Genomic DNA, 13,658 nt, shown 5'->3' with positions numbered 1-13,658 from the left:
GAGGGGCTCCCCCGCCCCTCTTGGTATCGATAAGTTAAGTTAGCCGATATCGAATCCCTGCGGAGAAAGGTGATTCACCCTTTCTGTCTTCTTACCACAGTACAACTTTGCATTCAGCTTCAGCGAGAGTTACTGCATCCATCCAGCCATGTCTCCGTCTACTCCCGAGTCAGTCCATGATCAATATCAGACAAATTGCAGCCCATTGACTGACTTTGCATGTTAGGTTACCCCGCGTGCGGGCATGTCTTTTCGACATGGACGGCCTCCTCATCGACTCGGAGGACATCTACACCTCGATTACAAACACCATTCTACAAGAGTACGGCAAACCGATGCTCCCGTGGTCGATTAAAGCGCAGTTGCAAGGGCGGCCTGCGCCGGAGGTAATGCCACACATTACCCCCCTCAAAAGCCTTCCCCCACCCAAAACTAAATCTTCTATGAATTTTAAACAGGCCTCTCGCATCTTCCACACATGGGCCAACCTCCCCATCCCTCTCGAAGAATACGCGACCAAACTAACCACCCTTCAACAAACCCGCTTCCCGGAAACCCAACCCCTCCCCGGCGTTTTGCGTCTGCTCGAGGACCTCCGCTCCACGCACTCCACCCCGCACCCCGTGCACCTCGCGCTGGCTACCTCCTCCCATTCCAAAAACTTTCAGCTGAAGTCCTCCCACCTCCCACACTTATTCGCTGCATTCCCGAAGAACCAGCAGGTGTTGGGCGATGACCCCCGTATCGGGTCGGGGCGTGGAAAACCCCTCCCTGATATCTATTTGCTGGCGTTGGAGACGATCAATCAGGGGTTGAGGGAGAAGGGGGAGGAGGAGATTAAGCCGGAGGAGTGTTTGGTGTTCGAGGATGCGGTGCCTGGTGTGGAGGCCGGACGGCGCGCGGGGATGCGCGTGGTGTGGGTGCCGCATCCCGGTCTAAGGGAGGAATATCGGGGCAGGGAGGAAGAGGTGCTTGCCGGGTTAACGGGGGAACATAAGGAGGAGGAGAAGGGGAAGATGGAGAGGGTGGCGGAAGGGTTGGTTGCTGGGAGGGAGGGTAGGGAGGGGGATAATGGGGATGGGAGACCGGGCAGCTTGGGAGATGGGTGGGGGGTTTTGTTGGATTCGTTGGAGGGGTTTCCTTATGAGAGATTTGGGATTGTGCCTGCATCTTCTGTGAAGGAGGAGTAGATGGGTTGATGTTGAGGGTGAGGGTGATTTGGTGTAGGTATAGGCTGGTTGCGTGGATGGATGGTAGTATTATGGATCGCATTGCATCTAAGTTGGATTCAAGGACTGAGACGCTCTACATGAGGCAAGAATTTGTCAGGGGAAACAGTGCGCAACGCAAGAATCGTCAGAAAGAGGCTACGCATAAAGCAAGAATCATTAAGAATAGAAGATGCATGAAGCAGGAATTCATAAGAAAGGAGCTACATTGAGAGATGAGCCCATTAAGAATCGAGTAGAAACGAAAACCTCTTCGAAGCCTATGAATAGGAAACCAGATTCAGTCCAGTTTGAAATAGGAAGATGGAAACCACCCGTCCATTTCATACAGTAAACCAACCATGTCTCTCCATAACAGAGGACGACCCGGAGACTACCTTTTTTGCAGGCGATATGCCCGGTCTCCCCAGAGAAAAGGATATGTAGCCCTTTCTTCGAAGGCCTTGACACCCTCTCCCGGATATCATTCTTTATGTTAGCCTGCTCATCAGCACTCACGGCATCCCGAACACCTCCTCATACTTACCGCTGTCTCGCCGAACTGCACGATCACAATCTTCGAAACCAGACGCTCGTCTGCATGCTTCTTATAAACTGAAACGGGAATTAAGAAATTAACTCCATTGCTGCTGCCGTCTCTCGCATGTACAACTCATTCTGGGGATAAGAGTGGGAGATATGTGAACATTCGCTGGAGGTGATTCTTTCTTTCAAAATAGAAAACCTGAACGCCATAGATCGCTGTAGATGATGAGTGTTTCGACCACTTGAAAGCCTCAACGCCTGTCTCACTGTATTCGATGATCTTTGCAACACCTAAAAGCCTCAACGCCTGTCTCACTGCCTTCGATGATCTTTGCACACGCCTGAAAGCCTGAACACCTGTGCATCGCGGGTTGTGTCATAGACACAGAGAGATTCGATACTTGGACGCTCAATCATAAATCGTTTCAGTCCTCATCTTCATCAGTATCGTAGATCCCATATCCCGAGTGTCCGACGGGCGAAAAGGACAGTGAGCGTGGCAGTGTGACCATTGGCTCATCTGTCCCCTTCTCCATCATGGCAAACGGTTCCGTGGGAGAGCAAGCAAAAACGGAGATGTCGACGCATATCCAAGCAAAACTCAAGAAAACGAAAGCAAAAAGAACAAAATGAATTTCGAGAATAGACCGCAGAACAAAAAATAGCCCGCAGAACAAAACTCAAAGATGAAGCTCAGGAGAACGGCAAAGTAGGGATATGGGGCAATTTAGATCCCAAAGCAGTAGAACGCAAGTGTAAAAGGACCAAACTGAACTCCTGAAGACTTGCAAACGGTGATAGCAGGAATGACGTGACAATTTAGATCCCAAAGCAGTCGAGCGCAGGGCAAAAGGACAGAACAGTACTCCAGAAGGATTGCAAGACGGCGAAAGCAAAAACTGGAATACCAAGCTCAGAAGAAGGATGACAGCCGGACTTGACACTTTAGGACCCCAAAGGACAGCCAAGAGTGCAGCGGATAAGCAGACAAGGCACGAAGGCACTCAGTGCTGACGCTTAGTGCGGTGATAACTTCCCCCGTCAGGCGCATCAGTCGCTTTGCGCTTTCTCTGGCTTTTGATCACAGCTTGAGATACACCCGCGGAGGAAGGGAGTATGGACGCTGGCATGGGGAGTGACTGGGCATAAGTAGAGACAAACGCATAACTCAGCGGGTCGCGAAGTGTCGGGTCAATATTGCAGGGAGATGGATAATCCACTGCACTGGTCGGTGGCGCGGAGTGACTGAGGAGAGTTGCCTGGGCTGTAGTGGCAGTGGGCCATCGTCTGGGCTGGTGCGCCGAAGGCCGGTCAGCAGGGGCATTCGTCGTTAGGCCAGCTTTGTGGCAGGCATAACTCTCCAATTCAATAGATGCAGGGAGACCCACCGACGAGGTATCAAAGGTGTCAGAAGGAAGCCAATTGACATTAGGATCGCCGCTGTTGTCTTGCGGCGTGAAATGCGTAGGATTAATCGTTCCATTTTGGTAGGAGACTCCGCCATTCTGCAAGAAAATTTGATGAGGGCTAACGGAGGATCTGTTCGTGAACGGCTGGGACATTACGGTCGCCGGGCTCATGGGCACTGAGAGATTCAGATTCTGTTGTGCCGGAAAGTCCTGCGTCATAGAGCCCGGTGCCCTCATAGCAGTGCTTGTACCTGTCTCACCAGGAAACTGTGTGGGCTTCACTTGAAACAAGTCCCCAGTATCTGCAGGATAGTCTGCCAGCGTAAAGCTATGGCTTTCGAGGGTGTGGGACGAGTTCGAATCTCCTACCATAGAGGAAGCGGGCAGGGGGTTCGCATTGATTCCATCAACGTAACTGGGAGCACCAATCAAGGGTTCGCCAGTTTCAAAATTCATTCCTCCATAGGTAGAGGCATGCATATTAAACATGTCTGAGCCAAAAGTCTCCAAAGGTGGCTGGAAGTTACCAGCGCCGCCAGGATTAGTGGCCCCCACGACTGCATCAGTCTCGTCCGCAGTCATCTCGTCGTCTGCGTAATAGCCATCGGGATGATTTCCGTGTCCAATCTCCTCACCAGCTGATTCCTGATCAGCCGCGTGAGCTTTCTGTACAGCCTCGAGAATGTCTCTCTCTTCGAAGACCGTTTGGAGAGCCGCTTCCCGTGCAGCTCGTTCCTCTGCCTCTTTCATTTTGTTGTACGCAGCAAGCTTTTCCTTTTTGTTTGCGTTCACATTCTTGTTGTTGCGGATGCGACTCACGGCTCCATAAGGGTCTTCGATAATCACATCCAGATAACTGGGATCAAGGAGATGTTTAACCATCGTCTTGTGGTACATCAACCCTTCGAACAACTTGCTGATTCTATCCCTGCATGACATCAACCTGGGGACCTGATTAAACCTCCGATATTCGTGATATCGCAGGGCCGGCCCCGTGGTGCATCGATCGATGATTCCTTCCTATTAGTCAATCCGTCAGCCAGATCATCAGAATCTTTAACCTATTGGAAGCCTTACCAAAACTCGCCAAGCTACGGCCTCGATCTGAGGTCGTTCCCAGTCGGCCTTGATCCATTGCTCGAAGTGGGACTTATTGTCCTGAGCAAACTTGACGGACATCATAAGGTTGGTCATTGCTACAACGATGGCTTTCTTGACCTCTTGAGTCTGGGGAATCGTGTGATCTGTTTCTACAATGTCACTCACAGTCTTCTGGTCTGCCTCCGCTTCCGCCGCTGACTGATAGATGGTCTCCATCGGAGTCTCGCTGGTTGGACTGAAAAGCTCATCAAGATCTGGGAATATCGACGGGCGAACACCAGGACTGCGAGGGTTCAGAGAATCCCAGAAGACGTCGACCATGATGCGCTCTGTCTCATCGGAAAGCTCTGGCTCTGTGGAATCTGCGTCGCTGTCTGCATCGTCCCAAAGTTCAGGCTCCTGTGACTTGCCTTTGCCCTGAGCCTTGGCTTTGGCCTTAGCCTTGCCCTTCTGTCCCTTGCCCTTCCCCTTGCCCTTGGGCTTCGGCTTGGAGGGCTTGAAGGACTTGGGCCTTCCGGTGGGCTGAGGATCACCGTTGGTGCTTTTACCGGATTCGGCGGAGCGTTGAACGCTGGAAGCGGCACTGGAACTAGGAATTGGCATGTTAGCTGACATATCCCTTCTGTTTGACCGTACGATGACAGAGATAATATACCTTTCTGCCACGACTTCGGTGGTCTTCAGGTCCGATGTCTTTTCCTTGAGTGTTGGAGAAGTGCTTCGCACATTGCTGCCACTTGACAGAATTGTTGAATTCGAACCATCAGTGTTGATGTTACGCTGCCCACGCGAAGTTGGCTCAGATTCGTGGTGGTTCGCGGTGCTAGGAGGGAAGCGAGCCGGCACTGGAGCGATAGCCGCCACTTCAACGACAGTTGAAATGACACTGCACGGCTTCTGTCTTGTCTGTGTTACCAACTCAGAGTTTGGGTTAGGAGAAGTAAAGTGAACACCTTTAGCAACTTCTGCTGCTGCAGACGGAGGGGTGTGCAAGTTGATGGAACCATGGCGTGGCCCTTGAACGGGAATCGGCCTTGTGGACTTGCAGGGCTCGGTGGGCTCGGGCATCCCATCAATATCCATGTTGTATACCACTTTAACCGCGCTAGATTCGGCGCCATTATGCTCAGAGCTGCTCGAATGGTTGTTCTGTGATCCTTTGTTGTTTTGCTGGACATAATTCGGCTGAATGCTGTTGTAAAGGGGGCCAAGTGAAGGACTGGACTGACCAAAGTCGATAATCGAAGCATAGTGGGCAAATTCGGAAGGAGGAGCATCATCTAGGGAATTATCCGGTGCAGTCGGTTCAAATGGCTCTTCTGTGGTCTCATCATACAGTCCAGTCGGTTCAAATGGCTCTGTCGTGGCCCTTTCGATAGGCTGGTCATCGTTTGTGTAGCCGGAATAGTTTCCCTCGTCGCCACGGAGGAGTGAACCGATGTCGAATTCAGCTTGACCATTGAATCTGTGTGTTGTTAGTATTGCTACGTCTTTCTGAGGGCTCCCGGGGACTTACAGAGGCAGCAAAAAGTCAGGGATAGAAGAAGTGGTGGTCTGGTCATTGTTGGTCTGGTGGTCGTGACTCGACCCTCCCTGTGCCCTTCTGGATCGACCAAAACGCGCATGATCGCGCATGAAAGACTTGATTTCTTCCATTTGAGAAACTTGTGCTTCTTGCACCGTTCTCTCTCTGAGCGTTGTCAAGGAACCTGGATGTTTGAGAAGGTTATATGAAGTAGAAGATGAGAAGTGTTAAATAGTGAAGAAAGATATGTTCGAACACAGAGGTGCTCACTCGTATGATGAATGCAGAAGTTCTTAAAGATCAGAAAGGGGATTTGAAGATCTGAGCTCATAAACTATTTACTAAGATAGAGAATAGGCTTGTGGATGTTGGGGGTGATCGAGGTGAAGGAAATGGGATGGAGGTGGGTGAGGTGAAGGAGGGAGGAAACGGAAGAGGAGAGGAAACAGAAAGGGAAAGGGATTCATATAGTGAGGGATTCACAAGAAAAGCGGAGTGTTGAATAAGAAAAAAGGCCCTTTTCTGTTGAAATTCACCCCCAATATTCACTCGACAGAGCCGTCGCGGTGTTCCAGACGCAGGGCCGATTTCAAGTCCCATTTAACCAAACCCGCGTGTAATGCACCGAGGAAGATAATAGGAAGGACGCCACCACCAATCAACTTGAACAATTCCTGTTTGAGATGAAATATTCCATCATTTTTCTTTCAATTGTTCCAAGTATAGCCATACGATGATCTGCATCGCTCCCAAACCGGTATTCCCTTGGTTCAGTATGATATTACCTTGTGTGTCGAGTCTGATGGACGAATTGTGGCTTCAGGACAATGTTTTGTGTCACCGAAGTGTGCATATGCAGGCTTCGATACAAGCCAGGCAACTGTAGCTTGAAGACCGGTGTCATCATCAGGCAATAAGACGCGATGATAACCTATTCGCTGTTGTTTCAAAGACCCCATCAGTTCGCATATCATGACGTCGTCCCTGAATGAGGTCTCTAGAATTCTGGTCTGCACTTCACACAACCATTATTTTTGTAACACCCTCCTGTTAGTTCAATCGACGTTGCCGGTACTATTCAGAAATGGCATGTACCAGACTTTTAGGCTTCTGTCGCTATGCGAGTCACGGGGTGCAGTGCTACCGTCAGGTTCGTCTGCAAAATACCTTTGCCCTGAAGTTGTAGCGGCCACGCTACCCAAAGGATGCAGCACAGTACTGCTTACTGACTCTGGACATTGTTAGCATAGGACACGCAACGAACGGTGTCACATAGCATCGAGAACTCACCGTCGTGAACCTTCCACTCCCACTTCGGCTCCTGTCCCCCAACAGTATGGGTAGGATTCTGCCACACTCGCATGCATCCATCGGTTCCTCCCGCCCAGATCTCATGCGAGCCTCCTTGATCAGTGGCCACCACATCGATCTTCATGCGCTGATTTGTGAGAGCCTTGCGCCCTTGCAGCCATCCGAGCAGTTGACCGGTCACTCGAATATCATATACCAAGACTCCATCACTTTTGCGCTCTGCGATATAAAGATACCTACCACAGGGACTCCAGAGCAGCTGCGTGATCCCGCGCCCTCCGATATGGGAATCTGCTTCTGTCTTTGCGATGCTGAATGTTCCCAGAGATTGTCCGCTCCCGTGCGAGTCATAGAGCCCGACGTGACGGGTGAAGGTCCCTGCAGCCAGTATACCTTGCGCGCTGGGATCCACGGCCATCGCAGAAACGATCCCCTTCATGCCCACCCCACCCCCCACGACCTGCCTGCGCTTACTCGGAATAGTAGGCATTGACGTGACAGGTCCGTCGTTCCCTGGTCGAGAGACATCAAATAGGCAGATGAGGCTGTCAGATCCGGTGAGAAACTGCGTGCCTCCGAGACTTGGGGGGTATAGCATCGAGTGAGGAGTGATGAACGCCTCGGTCATGGGATTGACCAATGAATAAGAGGCCACTTGCATAGGCGCCAGAGCAGATGCTAGTCTGATCGGATGATCTCGAACAGAAGAGAGAAACAAAGTGGTAGAAGGGTCCTGGAGAGAGAAGAAGGGGTACATGGCCATAGAATATGTCGGCTCCGCTGAGGCCAACGTCGAATATGGCGATAAATGAAGAGGCGATGATCTCTCTTCAAGGAGGTCTGGTGGTCTACAGATGAGGTCACAGTTATTACGGCAATTGAGACTCTTGGAAAGGGCGATACTGACAAGATATAGCTCCTAATGTGATGGTCTGCCGAGTCTGTCAAAAGCGTGGTTCCATCAGCCGACCTGTTATGTGATGTTCATTAGCTATTAGTCTCAGTAGAGAAGGCCAGTGGGGAAGTGGTTAGAGCATACCACTCGGCACTTTTGATGATGTTGGAGTCAAATATGCCTGAGGCGGCTCGCGGCGTCCTCTCCGTGCTGACATCTTGCTCCTGGCTAGTGGACCGCATGTTCATCTGAGAACTCTGATCCTCAATCCCAGCCTCGTGTGTAGCAGCCACACAGACTGGCTGTAAGGCATTGGCCGTATATTCAACCATCTTGTTGATGAGAAGCTCCGAAGCTGTTTAAGATCAAACGAGGAGGTTTCTCATCCAGATGATCAACGTGACGCATGCTGTGAGGCCAGCCAATGACTCTGACTTAGTGCTCCAGATCTCACTGACTGTAATCGTGTGAGATTAATGAGAAATCGCAGAAGTTGGTCGGGAGCATACTCGTCGTCAGCAAGGTATGACAGACCGATGAAAACCACGGGGAGGATACAGGTTCTCTGGTTACAGCCAGGATGACGAGTCTGGCAAGCAATTGACTCAAATGCAAGACAAGAAGACCAAGCAGAGACGCTTTATGGTTTTAAGTTATAGATCAGTCTACTGAGAAGTACACAAGAATTTGAAGCTGTGAACAGATGTGATGTGGTTATCAGAATCCGATAGTTAAGGATAAGGTGGGTTGTAGCTGGGGCATGTCAGGGTCACGGGATCGACCACGGCGAAACTTGCCGGAAGTGAGGTTAGCGGCCGAGCAACCAGAGCTGACTTGATTGTTTTCCCGGTCACCAACCCATCACTCTCCATTGCGGCGCAGATTGGCAGGTACAAAGCGCCTTTTCTTTGTTCCTCGATAGCTTCGTGTTTTATCTTTTCTTCAGCTAGCATTGCTGCCCCTCTTATTAGTGCGCAATGTTTTCCGCAAAGCCTGCTGGCACTGGCACCGGCCTTTCTCTCAATACCGGTTCATCCAATCTTTTGTAAGAGCCCTTCATTCATTTGCGCGTTGATCTCGCCAGTACATGTGCGACTCGAATGCACACTCATCGCGATCGCCGTACTTGAATTCAAGCTAACATGGCTAATGGCGATGCTTCAACTAGTGGCGGCGCCGCCAACGCACAAACCAGCTCTGCGACCACACCGGGAGCGACGGGCACTTCTGGAGGGCTCTTTGGCAACCTCGGAAACAATTCAGCGCAAGCGACACCAGCTGGAGGACTTTTCGGCCAGCAGCAGACGACGTCTGCTAACACCGGCGGCGGCTTGTTCGGCAACACCCCGGCGACCACATCACAACCTCAAACTGGAGGGCTGTTCGGCAACACCTCGGCGACCGCAACACAACCTCAAACTGGAGGGCTGTTTGGCAGCACCCCGGCGACCACATCACAACCTCAAACTGGAGGGCTGTTTGGCAGCACCCCGGCGACTACATCTCAGCCTCAAACTGGAGGGCTATTTGGAGGTGCCACGGCTAATACCAACCCCACACAAAGCGGGACGACTGGCGGCGGGTTGTTTGGCAATCTAGGCGGTGCCTCGACCACCCAGGCTCAATCCAAGCCGCTTTTCGGGGCTACCACTACTAACTCTACTACGACTGGCGGAGGCCTATTGTGAGTGCTCATCTGCGTCAGTTTGACAGGAGTGTACTAATGAAAGCCGGTTGTAGCGGCGGAAACAATGCACAGCAAACCCAGGCTCAGAAGCCCACGCTTGGTCTCTTCGGCGGCTTGGGCAGCACTACACAACAACCAGCCCAACTCGGTGGCACTACCGTGATTCCCGGAGTCAAGATTGACGTCAGCAACATCCTTCCTACGACCAAATATGAGAGTTGTGCGGATGAGATCAAGTCGGAGCTCGAGAAGTTTGATAATTACGTGCTCACTCAAATCAAATTGTGCAACGAAGTTGCCAACATGATCCCCACAATCGAGACACAGGGACAGACCATCCCACACGATGTGGATTTTGTTCAAGGCAAGCTTGAGACCATCCAGCATGCCCTGGAGAACGATGCCAGCGAGATCGATCAGCTGCGCAGTCTCGTATCGCGCGACGCGGCGGAGGCTCAAGTTGCATTCCGCGCCATTGACACTCTGAAGCTGCCCCTACAATATCAGTCTACCGGCGGTGCTGGATGGTGGACTCAGAGCCACAAGACTGATAGTCAGACTCTTCGCTCAACGCGCAAAAACACTTTGGCCCTTCCGGATGATGTCGAGAGTGATCCTGCCACTGCTACAAGCGTGAATGGAGTACCTGTCAACCTGGTGGACTACTTCTCCCAGCGTTCAGATGAGATGGGGACTGTTCTTGAGCGCTACACTCGGAGTTTGAAAGAGATTGAGGACCATCTCCACGGGGTTGAGGCTACCTTGGAACGGCAGATTCATGACTTTGTGGCGTCGCGCAGCCGCGATGGTGCGTCATCCGGAACCCCGAAGTCTATAGTCAACGATCTCGCAACTGTGCTCGGCGATGTGGAGGCTGGTATCCTGGGCGTCGCTGGACGCCTCGGTGGGGTGACGGAGCAGGTGCAGGAAGTTGTCCTTGGTCCTCCTTCGCACGCTGATGGCCGGCTCAACCTGTGAAGAACGGGTTCGCTTGCTGCATACTTTGCCCGTCGGCGTTTGAATCTTTGCTCTTTTCATTGTACAGTATAATGTTCTTGGCGACGGTGAAAAGCAAGGGAGGATGGCATAATTGTTTGATTGTGTTAGCATGGTTCTTATGAGGAGTTCTTTCTGTGATGCAATTCAGGCATATCATTAATATATTCAGAGATATATTCTGGCTAAAAAGGATGATTTACAGAGAAGGTAGGATAAGAAAGAGATGATTGTTAGGTCAACTACTATGGAGTATTTACTCCGTACGTGTCCTACAGTTGATAAGCCAAATGGAGGTACTGGTCATGATCTGTAATTTCCGAGACTTTTTTTATTGTCGTATATTTTGAAATGAATACCTCATAAGTTTTCGTTCTCTCAAGATGAAGAGCCTGAGGTACTTGAGTGGATCTAGCTATGTGACTACAGCCAATCATGAATGAGATATCTCACCGCCTTAAGTCGCATTCAACGCCTCTACTGCAGTACTACTTTAACTAACAAATCCCCCGGAATCAGCCACAGTACTAGTAATCATCCTGAGTAGATATTTTCTTTTCTTTATATTGTGTTCTCGGCATGTCAAGAACATAGCCCGGGTTTACGTATTTTGGTAATATGTAACTATTAAAGCTTTCATGGAATCACTCAGATTAGAAAATAAGAAAATACTGATAACTACAAGTAGATGGAGGTCCGACGGAGGTCGAGTTAAAGGGCGGGCGGTGGGGGCACAAACGCAAGAGGGCGGCAAACTGGCGTGATCGCACCTCATCCCCGGATCCACCCTCTTAGCCTCATCAAGATCCTCCTTCCCCAGTCTTATCTATCAATCACCATGACATATGCTGCAATGATCGCATCTTCTGTAGTAGGCTGTTAGCCTGTGAGACCAATCTATGGGCCTTGGTAGTTAGCTGCTTTGTCCTACGTACCCCAAGAACCCCATCCAGAAGATCCTCTTCTGACTCGTCGCCGCTCTGGGATCCCGATCTATAGCGAACGTGATCGACAAGGCGGAACCGCCCCTGAATCTAGAACAGCTCCTGAACTTCTCCAGTGCAACTTGAAACCAGGTCCACGCCGTAGAATGTCGGTGTGACGCTGCCACTTGACGAGGCAGCGCAAGTGTTTACTCAGTTATCCTTCCCCACAAATTTTCGTTGCAATGACGCGATCAATGCCGAATCTGTGGCGCCCGGGAGTCTCGGGACCTTTTCTGGACCCCATTGTTCGATAGTAGTCGCTCCATGGGGCTCTATCTTATTGTGACCGGTCTCTTGGGTGATTTTGCTCATCGATGGTGCAATTGATTGCCAAAATCCTCCGGTTTCGAGATGAGTCTTACTGTACTGAGCGTGCCTGCTGACATTCCTGGCCACGGGTCTATTCCACTCCATGTCTATAAAGAAGAATGAGTCCCACACTCGAATTGTACCCCAGAATGAGCTAGATTCAACAACATCAACAGCAATCCAGCACATAATCTTTTAATCTTATACTCCTCGCTATCTGTTCTACATCTCCATCACCGTCTGCCAGCTCTACAATCAAGATGGCTCCCTCGTTGGCGGATCCTGTCCTCGCCCAGGATCTGGCATCTATCTCCCTCACCAAGAAACAGACCGTTGCTGGCAACAAGTTTGGTTATCAACCCGGAAGGACGACTGTGGAAAATCACGATAACTACGCATACAAGGACTTGCTGCCGTCGTTCCCAGACATTCATTGGGAGCCCCTGGAAGAGATCCCCCACGAAGATAGGGGTATCCATGGAGACCCCAATTTCCGGCGTCTTCTCCAAGATGCGACAGATGTATTCGACTACACCCCAAAGATCGGCACAGAAGTTCATGGAGTCAACCTCGCCAAGTTGACGGACGCGCAGAAGGATGACCTTGCTCGCTTGGTCGCTGTTCGTGGCGTGGTCTTCTTCCGTGGTCAGGACGATTTGGACATTGACGCTCAGCGGGACCTAGGCAGACATTTCGGAAAGTTGCACAAGGTACGATGAAGCCGCCATAGATTTATTGCTTGTCTAGTGTTTTAACCCATCACTAGCATGCCACCACTGCTGTTCCTCGAAAGGAAGGGTTGGAGGATATCCACGTGGTCTATGCCGGCGACAATGCTACCGACCAGCGCGCGATGTTTACCCCCAGCTTCCTGTGGCACTCTGATGTATGTGACACAACCTCCCTACATATTCCTGGCAGCCTTTAACAAGTAGCAGGTAACCTACGAAGTTCAACCTCCATCTTACACATCCCTCAAGGTTCTGACCGGTCCCCCTCGGGGAGGCGGTGGCGATACTCTCTGGACCTCTCAGTATGCAGCATACGATGCACTTTCTCCTCACATGCAAACGTATCTCAAGGGCTTGACAGCGTTGCACTCCGCTGAAATGCAAGCATCTGACTCCAGAGCTCTTGGACGAACTGTTCGACGGGAGCCTGTCACCACGGAGCACCCGTTGATCAGAACCAACCCAGTCACTGGCTGGAATAGTCTCTTCTTCAATCCTGGTTTTGTCACCAAGATTGTCGGCATTCCCAAGACTGAGAGTGATGCTATCATCCGCTATCTCACGGAAATCATTGCAACAACGCAGGAGATGCACGCTCGCTTCCAGTGGAACAAAAATGATGTGGCCATTTGGGACAACCGAACAACGGTAAGCATCTTCATTAGCCTGGCAACTGAAACAAAATATTAATACAACACGCAGAATCATTCGGCTTCTTACGGGTTCGCACCTCACCGACGTCATGCTGTTCGAGTCGCTTCCCATGCTGAGCGCCCGGTCTTGGACTCAGCAGGAAAGTCGCAGGAGGAAGAATACATTGCTCGCTACAACCTGCCTCCTGTGAACAAGGATGGCTCTCGTCAGTCTAACTATAACGACTGAGCGGGATCATGGGGTGAAAAATTTTTAGGGATAATACTGAGGAGTTTTGACGTTGCGTCTGGGACTATCCCA

At 50.9% G+C, this 13,658-nt stretch overlaps 5 protein-coding genes across 5 annotated transcripts; 3 read left to right on the top strand and 2 right to left on the bottom strand.

The window, feature by feature from the left end:
• Positions 1-87: 87 nt before the first annotated feature.
• On the top strand, positions 88-1,415 carry BP01DRAFT_325732 (haloacid dehalogenase superfamily protein). The gene is made up of 3 exons (XM_025572867.1): positions 88-168; positions 227-386; positions 459-1,415. The coding sequence occupies exons 1-3, from the start codon at positions 149-151 to the stop codon at positions 1,188-1,190; spliced, it is 912 nt and encodes a 303-aa protein (XP_025428293.1). The 5' UTR covers positions 88-148; the 3' UTR covers positions 1,191-1,415.
• Positions 1,416-2,758: 1,343 nt separating this feature from the next.
• On the bottom strand, positions 2,759-5,826 carry BP01DRAFT_405305 (uncharacterized protein; the record flags this gene model as incomplete). The annotated part of the gene is made up of 5 exons (XM_025578739.1): positions 2,759-4,183; positions 4,241-4,390; positions 4,430-4,853; positions 4,920-5,715; positions 5,781-5,826. The coding sequence occupies 5 exons, from the start codon at positions 5,824-5,826 to the stop codon at positions 2,759-2,761; spliced, it is 2,841 nt and encodes a 946-aa protein (XP_025428292.1).
• Positions 5,827-6,520: 694 nt separating this feature from the next.
• Positions 6,521-8,327, bottom strand: BP01DRAFT_418095 (uncharacterized protein; the record flags this gene model as incomplete). Its single annotated transcript, XM_025579299.1, has 4 exons — positions 6,521-7,020; positions 7,080-7,948; positions 8,008-8,070; positions 8,140-8,327. The coding sequence occupies 4 exons, from the start codon at positions 8,325-8,327 to the stop codon at positions 6,845-6,847; spliced, it is 1,296 nt and encodes a 431-aa protein (XP_025428291.1). The 3' UTR covers positions 6,521-6,844.
• Positions 8,328-8,859: 532 nt separating this feature from the next.
• Positions 8,860-10,863, top strand: BP01DRAFT_425697 (nucleoporin FG repeat-containing protein). Its single transcript, XM_025579760.1, has 3 exons — positions 8,860-9,040; positions 9,164-9,679; positions 9,736-10,863. The coding sequence occupies exons 1-3, from the start codon at positions 8,973-8,975 to the stop codon at positions 10,658-10,660; spliced, it is 1,509 nt and encodes a 502-aa protein (XP_025428290.1). The 5' UTR covers positions 8,860-8,972; the 3' UTR covers positions 10,661-10,863.
• Positions 10,864-12,233: 1,370 nt separating this feature from the next.
• Positions 12,234-13,586, top strand: BP01DRAFT_376369 (TauD/TfdA dioxygenase family protein; the record flags this gene model as incomplete). The annotated part of the gene is made up of 4 exons (XM_025576949.1): positions 12,234-12,683; positions 12,740-12,859; positions 12,912-13,352; positions 13,407-13,586. 4 exons carry the CDS (start codon positions 12,234-12,236, stop codon positions 13,584-13,586), a joined length of 1,191 nt encoding a protein of 396 aa, XP_025428289.1.
• Between the last annotated feature and the right edge of the window lie 72 nt (positions 13,587-13,658).

Source organism: Aspergillus saccharolyticus (genome assembly GCF_003184585.1).
Source record: "Aspergillus saccharolyticus JOP 1030-1 unplaced genomic scaffold BP01scaffold_36, whole genome shotgun sequence".
Taxonomy (NCBI): Eukaryota; Fungi; Ascomycota; class Eurotiomycetes; order Eurotiales; family Aspergillaceae; genus Aspergillus; species Aspergillus saccharolyticus.
The sequence above is the reverse complement of the archived record's forward strand: the minus strand, read 5'-3'. Positions and strand labels throughout refer to the sequence as shown.

Excerpts from the sequence above, each read along its gene's own strand:
- BP01DRAFT_425697 (XM_025579760.1), top strand. The coding sequence starts at position 8,973 with ATGTTTTCCGCAAAGCCTGCTGGCACTGGCACCGGCCTTTCTCTCAAT. Across the intron at positions 9,041-9,163 it reads ACCGGTTCATCCAATCTTTT|TGGCGGCGCCGCCAACGCAC; the intron begins GTAAGAGCCCTT and ends TGCTTCAACTAG. Across the intron at positions 9,680-9,735 it reads ACGACTGGCGGAGGCCTATT|CGGCGGAAACAATGCACAGC; the intron begins GTGAGTGCTCAT and ends AGCCGGTTGTAG.
- BP01DRAFT_325732 (XM_025572867.1), top strand. The coding sequence starts at position 149 with ATGTCTCCGTCTACTCCCGA. Across the intron at positions 169-226 it reads ATGTCTCCGTCTACTCCCGA|GTTACCCCGCGTGCGGGCAT; the intron begins GTCAGTCCATGA and ends TTTGCATGTTAG. Across the intron at positions 387-458 it reads AAGGGCGGCCTGCGCCGGAG|GCCTCTCGCATCTTCCACAC; the intron begins GTAATGCCACAC and ends AATTTTAAACAG.